General features: G+C 37.3%; 1 protein-coding gene across 1 annotated transcript in view; it reads left to right on the forward strand.

Annotated features, from left to right (window-relative positions):
• nphp1.L (nephronophthisis 1 (juvenile) L homeolog) overlaps positions 1–12,753 on the forward strand; it is a gene marked incomplete at its 5' end in the record, with an annotated part of 44,451 nt that extends 31,698 nt beyond the window's left edge. The window contains 4 exon segments of the mRNA NM_001091731.1: positions 2,624–2,736; positions 5,115–5,188; positions 8,972–9,016; positions 12,358–12,753. Of these exon segments, the coding sequence (NP_001085200.1) occupies positions 2,624–2,736; positions 5,115–5,188; positions 8,972–9,016; positions 12,358–12,636 (511 nt within the window). The 3' untranslated portion in view covers positions 12,637–12,753.
• Between the last annotated feature and the right edge of the window lie 7,431 nt (positions 12,754–20,184).

Here is a 20,184-nt window from a genome sequence, read left to right on the forward strand (position 1 = left end):
CAATTCCTTTAAGGGTCGATTGGAAAATTCAAATTTGAATTTTCAAATTTTGTTATGGTCAAAACTCTCGAATCGTGAATTATAAATTCAAATTTAGAGATTTATCAAACTCTGTCCCTTTAAAAATTCAAATGTGACGATTAGCCACCTAAAACCTGCCGAGTTCATGTATAAGTCAATGGGAGACGTCCAGGCACCAATTTGGACATGTTAGGAGCCTTCCTGACATTCGAGTTTTTTTCAGAGAAAAAACTTGGATCAAGTTTAGTCGAAATTGATTCAAGTTTTCAAGTCGGTTAAATTCGTGTGAGTTTTAGACATTTGATTGTTTTCTTAAATAACCCCCCAATCGAATTTCGAGTATATTTGAATTTATTAGAGTTAAAAAAAACTCACATGGATTTGAAATTCGACCTTTGATAAATGTGCCTCTAAATAGTATAAATAAAAACACTAATGATTGTATTTAATATTCAGTGCAATCCTATTTCTCATCTCCCACTAGATTTCTCATAGGAAGAATAAATTCATTTTTTTTGTGAAGCAGGAGTGCATAGATAGTAACATACATATTGCATTTGGCTGCATGGGTTGCAGCATTTTCCTGAGACAGCCTTTTATTTGTAACCATACTTTTATACTTTTGTATTGCATTTGTACCAGCTGGCAGCCAGTCTTCATCTAATTCCTAGGCAGAGTATCTTAATATAAAGGCCAAAGTAATTGCATACCTCAGCAACATCCCAGAAATACCAAGCAAAGTCCACATGACAAAATGTAATTATGTTATGCCAATGATTACTTTGGTATCTAAACCCATAGAGGGCCAATGCATTTTACTGATAAAAGCTACAAAGGAAACAGCTGAGATCATACTTCCAATCATGGGACCCATGTGTGGACAAAACGTAGGCCATATTATTGAGGCTGTTGGCCTCCATATTGGCATGGGAATCAAACTATGTGGCTCCAATTTTACTTTGAGTTGAGATTCTTTTTAGTAGTTACCCTGCTAATACCTCAGAATTATTTCTCCTTCATACTAAGCCACATAATTTAATATATCAAATTTTCAGTACGATTTACTGGGGAGGTGAACACCATGTTTCAGGTTTACAAAAGGGACTGATCCTTTTAAAACTTTTTATATAGGATTATAGCTGCTTTTTACCTTTATTTTATCTTTACCACTATCTCTAGTTAGTATTTTATTGCGTGTACATCTTGTCGACAATGGAAGGCACATTTATCATGGGTCAAATTTCGAATTCATGTTATTAAACTCCCATAAATTAAACTCCCCTAATTTTTTTAAACTCCCATAAATTAAACTCCCCTAAACTCCCATAAATTCAAAATTTGATTAGTCGAAATTTATTAATAACATCAAATTTTTTAAACTTGAACTGATTTAAACGACCCGGAAATTCGAATAAAATTTGGTTTGAATTATAAATACTCGAATCCAATTTAAAAAACTCGATTCGAATGTCAGGAAGACTACAAACATCACCAAATTGATCCCTAGACCTCTCCTGTTGACTTTTACCGTAATTCATCAGGTTATAGGTGACGAATAGTCAAATTCGAGTTCCTAAAGGACCAGAGTATGATAAATCTTGAAATTCAAATTAAATCTCGAATCGAGTTTGTATAATTCAAATATGAGGGTTTTGACAAAAAAAAAAAAAAAAAATTTGAAAATTAGAATTTTCACATATAGAACAAAATTATAAAAAGACCGACTATGGGGCGAAGTCACCGCCGCTAGTGAAAATTCGCCAGAAATTCCATCCGCTGGGACATCACCAATTTACTTACAGGTGTAGACGACAATTTGGTAGGGAAAGAGAGCGTTGCTAGAGCAGTTTCGCACCCTATCACCAAGAAAATTTTCGTTCAGGTGAACGATCGTTATGCTGCAAATTCACTACACTACAAGTGCAAATTTTACAGAACTTTACTTCTTTCGCCAGAGTTTTCTTTGCCACCTAAGACCTGGCAAACTGATAAGATATTATCAGGTTCCTCAATCTTATGTAAGTGACATCATATGCTGGAAAGTCATAACAGTTCTAAAAAAAAATGCTGGCGTCTTTGAGATTGCCTTCAAAAGTCCTAACTATTAAAGATTTTTGTGTTAACATTTTATTCCCAACCATTTGAGGGGCATGCCACAATTGTTTTAGGGGTATGGCATTAGAGGGTCTCTTTTGCCTTTATTTTGCTTCCTTGGACATTTGTAATAAGTGGTCACTTCAAGCATTTGCAACAACATCTCTAATAAAGACGTATATATAACTTATATGTATCCGCCCTATTTAAATTGATCTAAGCGTAAGAGCACTAACGAATTTGCCTCAACAGAAATGAACGCTAGTGAAAGATCGCTATTATATGGTCTCGCTGACAAATTAACGCTAGTGAAACTTTGCCAATGTTCAGCTGCTGAGACACAACTTCGCATTTTAACGAATTAGCGTACTGGTAACGAATTTGCGCAATTTGGCACGAAGTGTGGTGGATGGTTCACTGGCGAAAATTCGCCCTCTAGTGAATGTCTTATATGCAAGTTCTCATTTGTTTACCGACAAAATAAACTGCTGTTCTGTCTGTTTATCAGCATGCTTCCTCAAACAATAATTGGTAGCAGCGGTCACCTACCTACACTGGTGTACTATCGGGAGATACTTGGTGACGCACTTCTAAAAGAAAGGAAGAATATGCAGAATGCAGGTAATATTGAAATATATTTCTAAGCTTAAAATTGTTACTCTGGTTTTCAATTTCTGTTAATTTATTAGAACTGTGTGTAAATATATGACATATTAAGTGTGTTTTTTGTGTGCTCTGTAAACAATATCATTTTTTATCCTACAGGGCCATTTTCACAGGATATTTTGTTGTTGCTATTACAAAATCAACATTCTGATCAAACAAGTACCTGGGTAGCCAGGTGCTTACAGTATATTTAAAGTGAACCTCGTGCATTTCATGGTAAACAGCAGGCATCATAGATACAATATTAAGAGAAAATTGCAAATTAGTTTCAAGTAAATCAGCACAATCTATAATTAAGGAAATGATTCATCAGCTTTTACTATAACCAGCCCAATGAAACCTATTCAAGATAAACCAGTTATGCATAATCAGTCCTTTGTTTTCATGCTGCTATCGTGTGAATATTTGATAAGAATTATTATTGGGGCCTTGATATCTGGGCCGGTCTCCCTAATCGGTGAAAAAATTCCATAGCTAATCAGTGAGTAGGAATTGGGCCATTACAAAAATACCTCAGTAGGGCATAGACTTCTATCACGTTAAAACTGAATATTCACTATTTTGATTAGTATCAGAAAGTGGATATAGTGTGCAGTTTGGGCCAGTCAGAGGCATTGCACTGGTAATGTCGCTAGCTATTCAAATTATTCTTTTTTTATTAAAAGTAACTTATTTTATATTATTGGTCTGTGTTTATGATTGTTTTGCCATAGCTTGTGAGCTTGGAACTGATTATATGCCTCTTTTTTCTCTTTTGTTTGCATTCATCAGATCATCTAATTCTACTGTTCAACCAAGGCATTTCTGATCTAGCTAGATTATGTGTTTGTCCTAGAATGTGACCAAATGTTAATTCTGGGAACCACTAATGCTTTATTTAGTAGTGAATAGTGTTCCCCTATTGTAAAATATAAAGATATTATAAGTTGCCTTCAGCCTTGTGCTTTTTTGTAGGTCGTGGAACTGACTTATATCCTTATATTTTACAACAGGGGGAACATTATATTTTATAATGCACAAGTTTCAGTTAGATTTGCACAGCAAATATGCTTCTTATTACTATATTATACAGTGGGCATTGCTACAGAGCTGCCATAAAGGGGTTGTTCACCTTTAAGTTAACTTTTAGGGGCAAATTTACTTACCTCCGAAATTGCGCCAGCGACGGCTTCGCTAACATTGCAACACTTCACCAGGCGTAGATTCGCCAGAACAATGGTAATTTGCGAAAATCCGAAGTTGCGTCCAGGACGCCGAACGCTTGCGAAGTTGGGCTAGCGTTACTGCGGTAAGCAAATCGAAGTTGCGCTAGCATTGGCTAATTTGCATACGGCGGGAAGTTAAAGTTAAATGGACGTATATGTTGAAGCAAATACATTACACTACACAAGCCCAGGGAACCTTAATAAAATAAACTAGAGTTGTTATAATGCCCTACACATGAGCCCAGTGTATAATTTATGTGTCATATGTTAGGAAATGTAGGGGGAAGCCGGGTACCCCAAAACAAAATTACGATCTTTTATCAACCTGTAAAAAGTAAAAGACGCCAGCGTTTTTTGGGACCAACTCCTGTCTACTCTATTGCACTTTGCCTGGTCTGAGCTGGTGAAGGCAAGTCTGGTGATAGAGGTAACGTTCAGTAAAATCTGCATCTTAGTGAATTAGCGTAGTTACGTTTGTTCGCCAGAGCGCAACTTCGCCTGCCGTTAGGGTGCGAAATACCGCTAGAGTCTATCTCTTTCGTTAGTCACTTCGCCCTTTAGTAAATTTCCCCCTTTAGTAAATTTCCCCCTTAGTGTGATGTAGAGAGCTATATTCTGAGACAATTTGCAATTCAATTGGTTTTCGTGTGTTATATAGCTTTTTACTCAGCAACACTCTAGTTTGCCATTTCAGCAGTCTGTTAACTATGGTCCAAATTACCCTAGTAACCATTCATTAATTTCAATAAGATACTGGTATATGAATAGGAGAGGGCCTTAAGAGAGAAAAGATGAGTAATAAAAAGTAGCAAAAACAATACATTTGTAGCTTTAAAGAGACTTTGTTTTTTACATGGGGTCAGTGACTATATAAATAAAAAATAGTAAGAATAAGCCTTTAGTTCTCTGCAGACCATATTTTTAAATTAAGCGTTTTTCATTTGGTCCATCCCTGCAGTCCCTTAGTATTTTCTAGGACGAAATCTATTGACTGTTTAGTACTAAATGTGTAACCTGCAAGCACCATGTGCTCAAAGGGAATTGAGCAAAATGTTTGGTTTTTTTCCAGAATAGGATTGACATATTTAGGAATAAAGTGTTTCATCCTTTTTCTTTTTTTAATTGCAGACCTCATTTGCCATCCTTTACTTGCCACATTTCCCAGGCTGATGGAGCAGCCCGATATTCTGGATGCTGTCAGGGTACGTGAGTAAAAGCAACGTGACAGTGTTTTATAGCTGTCAGTCCCACACCTTGGGTGTTGTGCATCCTGCTTGTTTTTACTCCATACAAATGCATGAGTTTCTACAGCAGGCTGGAAAGTGTGTGTGTGTGTGTGTATATCACCCACATTCTCTTCATTATATGGGGTGAGTTTTTATTTATTAAACTCTAAACTCATATTTTGATAAATCTGCCCCTAAGAATTCATAGTATTATGGGACATATTTATCAAAGTTCGAGTGATAAGAGTTTTTTTTTACCTCGAATGACCTCGAATGGTATCTCATTTAAGAAAAAACTCAAAATGTCAAAAATTTTCACAAATGTTACCAACCCGAAAACTTTGAACTTGAACGCATTTCGCATCTGTTTTTTTCTTCCTCGAATGTCAGGAAGGCTATTAACATCTTTTTATTCAAATGGGTCAACAGACCTCTGCTATTGACTTCTACATGAACTCAGCAGGTTTTAAGGTGGCATACTATCGAATTTGAGTTGTTCCCAGGGTCGAAGTATGATAAATCTCAAATTCGAGTGTGGATTTTTCCAAACTCGAATTTGTGAGTTTTGATCAATAATTCAACTCGAAAATTCAAATTTGAATTAACCATTTGAACCTTAATAAATCTGCCCCTAAATGTCAGCTGGAAGTGGAGTTATAAATACATCTTTCTGGAGGATCCCAGTACATTTAAAGTTAATTAACCACCTTTGCTCCTTATATAGTGAATAAAGTACCCCCTTTTGTAAATTATAAGGATATTATAAGTTACTGAGGAGGAACTGAGGAACTACGAGTTAACTTTGAATATCCTCATATTTTGCAATATGGGGTACTTTATTATAATACACAAGTTTCAGTGAGTCATGTAACAAAAATGACATCACTACTCACCGTTTATAACTGATGACATCAGAACTCACCGTTTATAAGGATATAATTTACAAGATATTCATGGCTTTTGTGTATTATATACACATTCTGTCACAGATCTGTTAATCTCCAATGGAGGCAGTGATGTCAGAATGAAAGTTGTATAACCAGCAATGGTTGTTACTATAACAAGGCAAATGTGACTAATTTAGTTCAAACATTCCACTTGGTTCCTACAATATAAGTACAGTCTGCATGGTTATACTTCATAGTCAGGCGAGATGTGGAAATAGCCTCTATATTTAGTCTGTCAAGCTGGATTGTAAGGTGACACACACACACACAGTGCTGAGGTTACAAGCCATAAGCAGAGTCTCGTATGACTGTGAATTTTGTAAACATATTGTCATTTATAATTAAATGTCACAGAGCAGTATTCCAAGTGATATATTATGAGATGTTTTACATTTTGGGGCATGATTATTGGGCTCAATATTACATTAAGATTTGTCTATCCAGGGGATGTCTGAATAGTGGCCCCTAGTATCTGTCCTAGGAAAGTGGGGTTGGTGCCTCAAAAGGACATTCCAAGCTGTAAATCTTTGTTTTTTTGCACTTTGACTTTCTTCCGTTTCCTTAAATAGCCACCTGTTATCAGCCACTACCCTTATATTCAGGCACTTTGCCACGTGCTACTCCCTTGTGCCTGAGATACTGCCATGACAGTGTTTGTTATACTGCATATTGATCATGACTATTTTACACTGGACACTGGGAAAGTGTGGCTTGTACATCTGTGATCATGAGTGTTTATGTTTGCTCATGTAAGAAGTACAGGTATGGGACCTATTATCCAGAATGCTCGGAACCTGGGGTTTTCCAGATAACGAATTGGGTCTTCATACCTTAAGAAAATCATGTAAACATTAAAGGACCAGTAACATCATTTTTTTTTTTTTTTTTTAAAAAAAATATAGATTGGAAAAAAAAACACCAATACAAATTAAACTTTTAAACCGTAAAGTCTTTATTAAGAAATAACTTACCGAATCTCCGCTTGCGCTCCTCTTCAGAAAGCAATCGGGCGATCTATCGCGTGGCACTCTATTTCCCCTCCCTGCTTTCCTTATAGCAGATAGCCAGGGAGGCAGTACATGAAAATTTTTCGATATTCGAATGGCCTATTTGATAGCCGAAGTACACAAAACATTAGAATTTTTTTACATTGAACCTTGATAAATCTGCCCCTAAATAAACCCAATAGGCTGTTTTTTTCTTCCAATAAGAATTACTAATATCTTGTCATCATGTACAAGTTCTGTTTTATTATCACAGAGAAAACGGAAATCATTTTTTAAAATTTGGATTATTTGGATAAAATGGAGTGTGTATGACAGGCTTTCTGGATAATGGGGTTCTGGATAATAGATTCCATACCTGTACGTTGCAAAGTATCATTATTCTGTAAGTGCTGGCCCAATTGCCTGTGCAATACTAGAGATCCTGGGGTTATATTGAGCCTTGACGAGTCAGATATAACTGACGTATATACTCTTAACACAAATGCACAGCAATATATAGCAGGATTGAGTAGGTTAACAGTCTTAAATCAGTGAATTGGAAATTACATGGTGCATGTGTGTGTGTATATGGATCTCTTGGTATTTTTCTACATTTATATACAGGTATGGGATCTGTTATCCAGAATGCTTGGGTTTCCAGATAAGGGGTCTTTCCGTAAATTGGATCTTCATGTCTTTAGTCTACTAAAATATCATGTAAACATTAATTAAACCCAATAGGCTGGTTTTGCTTACAACGAGGATTCATTATATCTTAGTTGGGATCAAATACAAGGTAATGTTTTATTATTACAGAGAAAACGGAAATCATTTTAAAAATGTTAAATTATTTGATTATAATGGAGTCTAAGAGTGACAGCCTTTCCGTAATTTGGAGCTTTCTGGATAAGAAATCCCATAGCTGTACTGTGAACAAGATTTTATACTTCAGTTATTCATCACATCTATCAGCCAGTAAACTTTATGCACGGTTCTATCCTAAAACCAAGAAATCTAAAAATAATGAGGCAATGTGAAGTATTGTAAATAGTGATTACATTAATGTAAAGTCTTTATTTAATTTGGGACAAAGAGAGGTTTTCTATGAAAAATCAGTGAACAATCCTGTTTGGTTCTAGCACTTAAAAGCAGTTTTAAAGTTACAAATAAATACTGGTTAAACATCAAAGGGGTATGTAGTAGAGCCACAGTACTTATGGGATATATGAGTTTTTTCTGTATATGCTTCAAAGTATTACAGCGACACAGCAAATACTTGAAGTCCTCCAATGGGCTTGCTAGCCCTTGTATTCCTACAGTCACATGTTCACAGTGGCTTTGTTTGACACATAAAGCTAAATAGCTTTTTTAAGGCTTTCTAAATCCTGGAATGGCATTTTAATGGGAAGGGTTTCTGCTTGTCAGCGATTACATGTGTTAAAAGTGAATAAAGCACGAATGCCTGTTTTTACAACCTGTAACCAATGTAGTAGACCTTAAGTCTACTAGAAAATAATTTAAACATTAAAAAAACCCAATAGGCTGGTTTTGCCTCCAATAAGGATTAATTATATATTGGTTTGGATCAAGTACAAGGTACTGTTTTATTATTACAGAGAAAAAGGAAATCATTTTTAAAATTTTGAATTAATTGGTTAAAATGGAATCTTTGGGGCCTTGCCATAATTTGGTGCTTTCTGGATAACAGGTTTCCGGATAACTGATTCCATAGCTGTACTATATACAGTTGCTGCAAAAAAAAAAAAAAACCCATAAATAAGCATTGTTAATGATTTTTCAATACTTTTTTTCATGCTGAATTTTAGAGTGGATGGGCAGAGAAAGAAAACTCCATGAAAAGATCAGAAAAGGTAAAAACTAAGCCGTCACAATTACTTTCGTAGTTGCTTTAGTTGTTTTTTTTTTTTTTTGTAATACCAGAGATGGATTCTCTGAGGAGGTAAATGTTCTCCACCACAAGAGTTATATGGAAATTACTTATGGTTAATTAGTCATTAGACGGAAGGTGGAAGTTTAACAGAATATATCCCATTTGACTTGTATATTATGAGGCTCATTCATCTTTAGATAAAATCATAATTCCGGTTGGTCCATAAAAATAATGTATATGAACACATTTGGGGTGAGGGTGAAATAAAGCTTGTCACGGTTTGTTAGTTTGAGCGTATTTTCCCCTTTTTCTGTTAATTTCTATGGGATTTTTAGGGTCAGGGCACATGCTCAGATTCGGGGAGATTAGTCGACAAATCTCGTCTTCTTCAGGCCAACTAAGTCCCCCGAACTACCTCCCACCCGCTGGAGTAAAAATTGCCAGCGGGATGGCACTTGGAGCTCCACCTTTCCGAAGTTTCCTCGTGAGGCAACTTTGGGCGACTTTGGAAAACGAATAGATCAAGTGCCATCCCACTGTCCATTTACATTCTACCTGGCGGGAGGCAGTTCGGGGAGATTAGTCGCTCCAAAGAAGATTTGTCGATAGGCGACTAATCTCCCCCCGAATCTGAGCGTGTGCCCTGACCCTTAGAGGACATGTTTATTAACGGGAGAACTATCTCTGTCCCCCAATGAAAAATAAGAACCTAAACATTCCATAAAACTAAACAGAGATAGAGCATTTGCCTGTTTCAGAATGTAGCAAACTCTGTTTTCAAACTTTGATCAAAGTGTTATTTCTTACAGGAGAACTAAAGCTCAACACCTAATGGGTTATTTATCTCAATATTTTCTGGAAAAAATAACTCAGACCAAAAAAATCTTGAAAAATACGAAGTTTACGAATTTATCAGAATTTCCACCCGAAAACTCAGATTTTTATAAAATTCTGATTTTATACTAAATATTTTTTCTTCATATTTTCGGCATTGGGAGTTTAGTTAATAACCCCCCTAATGTTTTAGGTTTCCACACCAGCACAAGGTCACCCTTATGTGCCTTTGAAGACTACTCCAGTAGCTCCCCATCTTCTTCCGTTTTCTTTTTTAATTCAAAATGTGGCACATTCTCTGGGCTACTGCAGTAACCTGAGCTTAGAGACTGCTGCACAAAATTCTGTTTTTATACGATATTAAAATAATCTTAAAGGGGTTGTTCACCTTCCAAACACTTTTTTTTTCAGTTCAGTTGTTTTCAGATTGATTCACCAGATTCACCAGACGTACTTTTTTTTTTTTTTAATTGCTTTCCATGTTTTATATTTTTTACTCTTTTCCATTAGTGAAGTTTAGGTTGAATGTTCATGTCTCTGGTGTTTCAGTCTGGCAGCTCAGTAATTCAGGAGCAGATTCTGAACTGTTACAATGTGCTACATTTCTCAGCAGCATCTCTGGAATATTAGCAACTATTGTATCAATTCCAACAGCTGCCTCTAATGAAACTCAGGCATTCTGCTCGGCACAGTCAAAGATAAGAAATGTTTGAACTAATGTATCAATTTAAAACAGTTTAAAGAGTCTGTGACCCCCTCCCACAGCTGTTTCAGAAAGTGTGTCGCCCAGTGACAAATCTCTTCTTCAGACGACTGATCTCCCCAAAATGCCTTCCCGCTGGCTAGAATGTGAATCGCCGAAGGGACAGCACTCAGATCGCTTCGGCTTTCTGAAGTTGCCCAAAGTTTCCTCGTGAGGCACAAATAAATAACAGAAAGTAATTGAAAAAAAGTCCTTATTTTTGGTGAACTATCTGGAAAATAAAAAGGAACTGAAAAGTGTTGGAATGTGAACCGCCGCTTTCATTAATTTAGATTCACATTACATGGAAACATAGAAACCTAGAAGCTACTATGACAAATGTACTTTCTGCTCATATTTTGATTGTTTCCACGGACCCCTAAGTTTAGTTGATTAAGAGCAGCCCAGATAAATATTCTGTGGCACACAAACGTCAGTTTAGCAAGACTGAGAGCTGCTGGGGACAACTTTAAAAGGGGAAGGAAAGGCAAAAATCATGACCTACCTCCCTCTAATGTACTCCTCAAGACCTCCTAAATCACTATAATTTTAACTCACCTATGCCAATCTAATCGCGTAAAATCCCTGTTCTTGTTTGTCTCGCATTTTCAATCATGCAGCTGCCATGTTTGTAAAGTAGTGAAAGCTTCCTTTGCCTCTTTCCCCTTCTTGCTCATGCACGGGAAAAAAAGGCCTTGACCTCAGGAGAGCGTCACTACTGACGTTGCGTTCATTACTAAGTGTATAAATTACTGTGTATAAATGTATTGTCCCCTCGCTGCGCACCGCAAGCGCTTGATGCTGACAGTTTGCTGTCCCCAGTATAATTAAGAAAATAATGCTCGTGCGTAAGGGTCAATGATGACGCACGCATAGCCAGATTTGCATGCGCGTCATCATCATCATAGAGAAAAAGGCCTTTACACCGAAATTTTGATGCCTGCAAAATGTGTGACGTCACCCGAGTCACATGCTGCAGTCTTCTGAGAGCGATGTTGCTTCTACATGACACCAGGGAGACAACTTTCAAAACGTTCAGTAAGTTTTAAGTCCACCAGACTTAGGATAGAAAGCTATTTATGTTTTGCCTTTCCTTGTCCTTTAAAGGCCTGGATCATTATAGGGCTTAGGGTTGGCACCTTTTGGCTATGTGCACTCAATTGGCCGATTGCTGCGTCAGTCATTGAGAGTCCCATTCGGATTTCGTCATATGTAAAACCAGGCAGCCAGTTTTGACCCAGACAGTCAAAACTCGGACAGTCAAAACTCGGACAGTCATCTCATGCATGAGGTGCAAACGGAATAACCCTATGGCCTACCATGTTAGCACATCTTCAAGTTTTGAAATCACTCAGGAGACCATGATGTAATATTTGAAGTAGATACAGACAAACATGCTCATTGTATTGTCTGCTCAGAAGTCCTGTTTTGAACAGGTTCATAGAGCCTGACATGCCCTGGTAATTATATATATATATATATATATATATATACATATTTTAATCCTTCAATATTTCAGCTTAGTGGAGTGAAGTTCCCAGGTGGCAACACTAATAGAGCTGCTGAACATACTGGCTGGTACAGTAAAGTCAGTATATAATATACAACATTTCTAGCCAAACTCTATTTTAGGATTCAGTTCCCCTTTGAACAACACAAACATATGCTCAGATTTGCTCTACAGTTATTGCAGTGACAGTGTTGACAACATTGCTTGACGCTGTCCAAACGTCTGTCTTCTTTAGAGGGACAAAGAGTTCATGAAAAATGCCTTCATCAGTGTCTATCACAACATTGCCTACCCTCTCCTGGAATCAACATTTCTGCAGGAATCCAAATGGGCGGAAGATGAAACAGAGGCTGCCCGGTGGAAAGTGATCGCTGAGTTCCTCCGACAAAACCGTGAGAAAAACGGGAGCCTTCACTTCCTGCTGTCTCCTGACAACCTTCACAAGCCATTTGATGTATCTGAGATAACGTATGATTTCCTTGGTGCGGCAAAGAAGTCTTCTGTGTCATTATGACCTCAAACTGGGGTTTCCGTGTAATGCTCAAATGTTCTTTAATCATTGTTTTTATGTTTTTCTAAATTGTATTTTGATGAAAATCTGGTGTTAATAAATAGTTTTTTTTGAGAGTTATTAGTCTTTTTTTATTGAAAGGAAGGAAAATAAGTTGAGTGATGACCTAGACGGCAGATTCTTATTAGTTAGTTACTAGTCAGGAATGTAACCTATATACAGAAAAATGTAATGGTGCCTCCTGTCATCTCCACATTTCTTTTTTATTACAGTGACCCAGACACCTCTGAGCATTTTGCCCTATTGTATAACTCTTGCGAGTAGCCTTTATTTATGCTACTAGTTTAAGGGTAGAGGTACATGATGCTATTTGGGGGAGATTAGTTGCTCCAGCGACAAATCGCCTCTTCTTCGGCAACTAAACTCCACACAATGCCTTCCCGCCGGCTAGAATGTAAGTCGCCAGCGGGATGGCACTTGGAGCACTTCATTTTCTGAAGTCGCCGAAGTTGCCTCACATGGAAACTTCTGACGACTTCGGAAAATGAAGCACTCTGAGTGCCATCCCGCCGGCGATTTACATTCTAGCCGGCAGGAAGGCATTTGCCTTAAAAGTATTCCCTAAGGGCTCATGTAAAGGAACACCAGGACAGGGCCACCATCAGGGGGGACAGTCGTCCTTGGCCTGGTGGCTTTCAAGGTTTTAAGGGGGATTACCCGTGTCCCCCTTGAGTTGCCAAAGTAGCGTCTGAAGGGAGCTGAATGCACTGAAGGTAGTTGAAGAATACCTCCCGCTGAAGAGGGAGAAGCCATCGCTGAGGAGAAAAGAATAAAACCACCCACCAAACATTAAAGGTAAGTTCCACTGAATAGCAATGTTTTTTTTTGTTTTGTTTTTTCTAAACCCCTGGCCACCAAAAAAATAAATAATACATTTTAAAAAAAGCTTTTATGGGAGGGCTCTGGTCTCCAATGGGTTTTTTTAACCTGTAGGGAGGGGGGAGGGCCCTGGTCACCAATGTTTTACTTTTAACTTGTAGAGGGGGCCCTGACCACCAATGGGGTTTTTACCCAGTGTTTTTACTGTTTTAGCATGCATGCACTCGTGTCTGTTTTTACTGTGGTGTGAGGGGAGGTGGGGCCCAGGAGGTGGGTGAGCAGGTCCCAGAAAATGTTGTTGTACAAGCACTGTGATTTCTTATGATGGCCCTGCACTAGGAGCAAGCTCTATGCACAGTAATGGGCAAACATTGTTGCGCATCAGTGTACAGAACATGTAGGGGCTTGTTTATTAAAGATCAAGTTGTGTTTTTCCTGAAAAATTTTAGTTTTTCTGGGGTAGTTTCAGTAAAAATTTTAAATTTTTGGAATTAAAAAAAAAACTTGAATTTTTCGAGATTTATAATGCCCAGAAGCTGCAAAAAGCCAGAATCCGAATAAAAAACCCAGCTAAAACGTGTCAAGGTCATGTAGAAGTCAATGGCAGAGGTCCCTTGAACTATTTGATGATGTTTGTAGCCTTTATGATGTTTGGGTTTTTTTTTTGTGGTTGAATCAATTTGAGATATTCAAGGTTTTTTTTCACCAATAACTTGATCAATTCGACTATTCGATTTTTTTTTTCAGTTTTTAACATTTGAGTTTTTTACATTCAGGGTTTTTTTTATAAATAAGCAAGCTGGTGTGCTGCTAAAACACAAAGGAGCTCATTCATAAACTTTGCCCTGCACCTGGTTATATTTATAAAGCTTAATAAGAGTGTGCAAACAGATTTGCGAATTTGTTTTTCACACTGCAAATGTCTATAAGAGCTTTTTAAATATGGCAAAAATCACAAATTTCAAATATTTATTTGCACACTCTGCGTTTGAAGAACCAGAACCTAGAACCGCACTCCAAATTATTTAGATGAATAAAGTCACATTCATTGCATTCAATCTGTGTCCAACGTTTCGACCCACCTTAGGGCCGTATATAGGGCCCTATACATACATACATACATACATACATACATACACCATGTCTATACCAAATCAAAACTCAGATATAACAGACAAGAGTCTACTATATCCAGTGAGCAAAATAACAAACTGCAGCAGTCTCTGGCTGTGTATATTTGTCTCTCTAACCGATAATATAGAGCTGAAGCATAATACACATGAGTGTAATATACTTACCATACCTCAACTGGTCTGCTGCCCTTTGGTACTACAGGTAGTTATGTTTTAATGGTGCTATAACTAGCCCTTATGTGTGACTTTACACTGCATCTCAATTATACATGAACCTAAGTGATTACAAGGTAAGTATAATAATTGAATTAGTAATTGCATATACGTGAACCACAAATTATATAAAATTATATTTAATTTAATGCCAAGCACAATAATACCATTTCCAAAGGAAAGTGTGATTAAAATAAAAAAGCTGCTAAAAAGTAAAGTATCACTCATTTAACAAAAGGAACAGAACAGGGAATTCCAGAATGCTATTGTCAGTGAAATTTAATTAGTCACATTTGCCTTGTACTTGTATGGGACCTGTTATCCAGAATGCTCGGGACCTAGGGTTTTCTGGATAATGGATTAATTCAGTAATTTGGATCTCCAATACAAGTCTATTAAACTATGAATCATGTAAATATTGATTAAACCCAATAGCACTGTTTTACCTCCAATAAGAATGAATTATATATTTTTGGGATCAAGTACAAGATATTGATGTATTATTACAGAGAAAAAGGAAATCGGGTTTTAAAATTTGAATTATTTGATTAAAAATGAAGTTTAGGGGAGATGGCCGTCCTGTAATTTGTTGCTTTCTGGATAACGGATCCTATATCTGTACCCTGCTTTGGTGCAATACTCACAACTGACCCATACAACTTATCCAGCCATAGAGAACACACATGGACAAATGGCTGAAGTAGTAAAGACCTTTTCACACCAGTGTTAAGCAAGAGAAAACATGAAACCTCTTTTGATTTATGGTCATGTCCTTTATGGCCACAATAACATTTTTATGCAAATGCTTACAATAAAACCTTTAGTAATCAGAGGAATGACACAAACTGACGCAATTAGAATTTCTTAAAGGCTATTTATAAACCAAGAGTAAAGAAATATTGTGAATGATTCATACAACATGTACAAGCAAATAAACTGTTTCCGAACCATTTCCCCTCCTGAATTTGTGGATAAATCTTGTAATTGCACATCTATGAGGGAATGGGAAATCTTGTATTGTACAGGTGCGGGATCTGTCATCCAGAAATCAATTATCCAGAAATCTGTGAATTATAGGAAGACCATCTTTTAAAGAGTCAATTCAAGCTAATAATTATATTCTTTAAATGTTTTCTTTGTCTGTAATAGAACAATAGCTTGTACTTGATGGTACTAAGCTGCATAAATCCAAATTGGTGGCAAAACAATCCTATTGGGTTTATTTAAGGGGTTTGATTGTTGGAGTTTTCTTATACCTCGAATGAACTCACAACTCAAATGGTTTCTTAATTTAAAAAAAAAACTTGAATCAGCAAGTTTGAGGTTAATGACCCGAAAACTCCAATTTATCAAGTTTTTGACAGGAAAATACTCAAATCACTCAAATTGTTAAAATTTTGGGCAAAACCCTCTGAAAAAAACAACATGAAGGCTATTAACATCTTTAAATGGTTCAAGGGACCTCTGCCATTGACTCCTATATGACCTCGAGGTTTTGTGTATTTTTGGATTTGAGCTATTTCCAGGGTCGGGGTACAATAAATCTTGAAAAATATAGTTTTTTCTTTTTACCCGAAAATGTGAATTTTGACCAAAAAATCAACTCGAATTTTTATGTAAAACACAACTCGATCCTTAATAAATAAGGGGTACTGTCATGGGAAAACATGTTTTTTTCAAAACACATCAGTTAATAGTGCTGCCCCAGCAGACTTCTGCACTGAATCCGTTTTTCAAAAGAGCAAACAGATTTTTTTTATATTTAATTTTGAAATCTGACATGGGGCTAGACATATTGTCAATTTCCCAGCTGTCCCCAGTCATGTGACTTGTGCTCTGATAAACTTCAATCACTCTTTACTGCTGTACTGCAAGTGATATCACACCCTCCCTTCCCCCCCCAGCAGCCTAACAGAACAATGGAAAGGTAACGAGATAGCAGCTCTCTAATACAAGATAACAGCTGCCTGGAAGATCTAAGAACAGCACTTAATAGTAAAAGCCAAGTCCCATTGAGACTGATTGTTACATTAAGTAGGAGAAATGACAGCCTGCCAGAAAGTAGTTCCATCCGAAAGTGCCATGACTGGGGCAGCTGGGCTTGAGAAAGGGCCCTGTGCGGCCCGAAACGTTGCCGTGTTTTTGAAGTTTGCAATGAGCCAATAAAAGTCACTTTTTGCATTGACAAAACTGGATTGTGTGCTACAGCTACTTTGGACTTTGTTGCAATTGTACTGGCTCTTCGCAGGGGGCCTTGTATGCTGTTTAGCACCAGATACCTGAAAAGGTTGATGGAGTAACAGGTGAGCGCTCTAATTTTTGTGTGGAATGACTGGGGCAGCTGGGAAACTGATATCTCTAGCCCCATGTCAGATTTCAAAATTGAATATAAAAAAATCTGTTTGCTCTTTTGAGAAATGGATTTCAGTGCAGAATTCTGCTGGAGCAGCACTATTAACTGATGTGTTTTGGAAACAACATATTTTCCTGTGACAGTATCCCTTTAATGTTTAAATGATTTGATGGATATCCAAATTATAGAAAGATGCTTTATCTGTCAAACCCCAGACCCCATAGATGTATATGAATAATGGATGGTACACAAAGCTGGGGCATACACCCACAACTTTTTACTCTTTTGTCTGTGATTTAATAATGGGGTCACTTGCAATATAGCTTTCCTACAAAGGATATTAGCTGAACTCTCCCTTTTCCTTTTTGCCGATCCTTAGACCAGAAAACTATCTAGGGTTCTTTATAGATAGTGAGGAATAAATACACTTTCTGTACCCTTTAGGGCTCATTATCACGTCCTGTAGGACCTGTGCATGAGTCATTAACACTTGTGTCTATGGTCGGTGCAAGCTGTACTAGAGCATATTAAAAATAAGGCACAAGATGCAGAATTTTGTCAGGGTAATACCAGGCTCAAAAGTACCTTGCAACCCCCATGGCCCTCATTATATCAGTGGTTCCCAGACTGCATTGCTGGCCCCTTATGGGTGTTTGGAGTAGTAGAGAGGCTTAAACCAAAGGCCAGTTAAGGTGAGAATTGGTGTTGTCTCTGCTCACCTGAAAGTCCAATTTGTAGGTTGGTTAGGTTGAGATTTGGGATGAATATGTATTAATTGTTACAGCTCCTGGGACAAATTACAGGTAAGTGCCAGTATGTTTTAATAATAACAATCTGCATTCCACTTTGAATATATGTAAATACAAATCTTTTCTTAGTCCTAGTGCTCCCATTGGATGTACTCTCTGTTACATAAACAAATAACCAAAGCACCATGGCATTTATTGCAGTCCCATGGAACCTTCCATGCAGGCACCAAAATGATACATTCTATATATGTGCAGGAGGATTAGGAATCTGGAACTAAAGATCTTTTCTGATGCATGGTCTCCTTTATGAAATGCATGTTTATGAAAGCAAGAAATACCAGCAGGGCCTGTGCTGTATGAACATCTGATGCTCTTTGAACATTATTCATTCAATTTCATTGTCTCCTGATGTCTAGTAGCATGTGCAGTACAAAAATTTACACGTGACAATTTGGAGACCAGTACCTGAAAGCATTCAGCAAAATGAGTGATCCCATATTTATTACCTGATGCTGAAGACACTTTACACACAATCAAATGTTTCAGGACCCAATTGCCCTTCCTTGGTGAGAAATCACTAATTCTAAACAACTTTTCAATTGGCTTCATTTTTTCTTTTTCATAGTTCTTGAATTATTTCTTCAGACTCTTTCCAGCTTTCAAATGGGGTTCACTGGCTCCATCTAAAAAACAAATGCTCTGTAATACACATTTATTGTTACTTTTTATAACTCATCTTTCTATTCAGGCCTCTCCTATTCATATTCCAGTCTCTCATTTAAAGGACAAGGAAAGATAAACTAAAGAAGTCGCAAGAAATGTTTTACATTATGTTTTGTGCTTCTGTACCAGCCCAAGGCAACCACAGCCCTTTAGTCGGGAAGATCTGTGTCTCCAAAGATGCCCCAGTAGCTCCCCATCTTCTTTTCTGCTGATTCACTGCACATGCTCTGTGCTGCTGTCATTTATTGAGCTTAGAGACCCACTCACAATATACAGTACACATAGAATAGAAATGTCACAATATAAGACTGATTAGTAATTAATATGGATAATTACTACATGGCAGCACATAAACCAGTGCAACTCGCATCAGAATTTAATAATCACCCCTGTTGCATCAGTTTATATTACAGAAAACCTAATTTTCTGCTTGATAATTTTTGAGGACCCCTAAGCTTAGCTTCTCAACAGCTGATCAGAGCCCACATGTGAGTGTCACAGACACTTTCTAAGTTGGTGACCCCCTTTGACAAGTTTGAAGTCCTGGATCATTGCTGCTATTGACAAGCTGAAACTTTAGGCTGGTGCAATAAGTTCAGTATATAAAACATGGCATTTTTTAGCCCTATTCATTTTTAGGGTTTAGTTCTCCTTTAACTTAAAGGAGAAGGAAAGCTACCAAGGCAGTTTATTGCCAATAGATTAGCCACAACTGTGCAAGCTAGAACACTTTTTTTATTCTTTACAATGCTTTTCCATACCTGAATAAACAACTCTAGACACTGTCTCTGTTTGTTTAGTATAACAGCTGCCATATTAGCTTGCTGTGACATCATTTCCTGCATGAGTCTCTCTCTGCTCACTCATAGCTCTGGGCTCAGATTACAGCTGGGAGGGAGGGGGAAAGGAGAAAACTGAGCATGCTCAAGCCCAAGCCCTGGAGATTTGAGCTGAAAACAGGAAGTCTGATACAGAAGCCCATGTGTACAAAAAAGAAGGAAATAAATGTGTTTTTTCTTTTGACAGAGGATTCAGAGCAGCATTACTTTGAGGGTTTACTAGTGTATTTATATAGACCTTTCAGATACAGCTTATTTAGTTTTAACCTTTCTCTCTCCTTTAAGGCATGGTTGCTAGTGTAATTTGGACCCTAAGCAACCTGACAGCTAATATTGCAAACTGCAGAGCTTCTGAATAAAAAGCTAAATAACTCAAAAACCACAAATAATATAAAATGAAAACCAATTGCAAACTTTATAAGAATATCACTCTCTACATCAGGGATCCCCAACCGATGAGTAACATTCAGAAGTAAAAGGTTGGGGAGCAACACTAGCATGAAAAATTTTCTTGGGGTGCCAAATAAGGGCTGTGATTGGGTACTTGGTAGACCCTATGTGGATTGTCAACCTACATTGAGGCTCTGTTTGTTAGTGCAACTGGTTTTTATACAACCAAAACTTGCCTCCAAGCCTCAAATTCAAAAATAAGCTCCTGCTTT

The sequence above is a fragment of the Xenopus laevis genome, chromosome 5L (genome assembly GCF_017654675.1).
Source record: "Xenopus laevis strain J_2021 chromosome 5L, Xenopus_laevis_v10.1, whole genome shotgun sequence".
NCBI lineage: Eukaryota > Metazoa > Chordata > Amphibia > Anura > Pipidae > Xenopus > Xenopus laevis.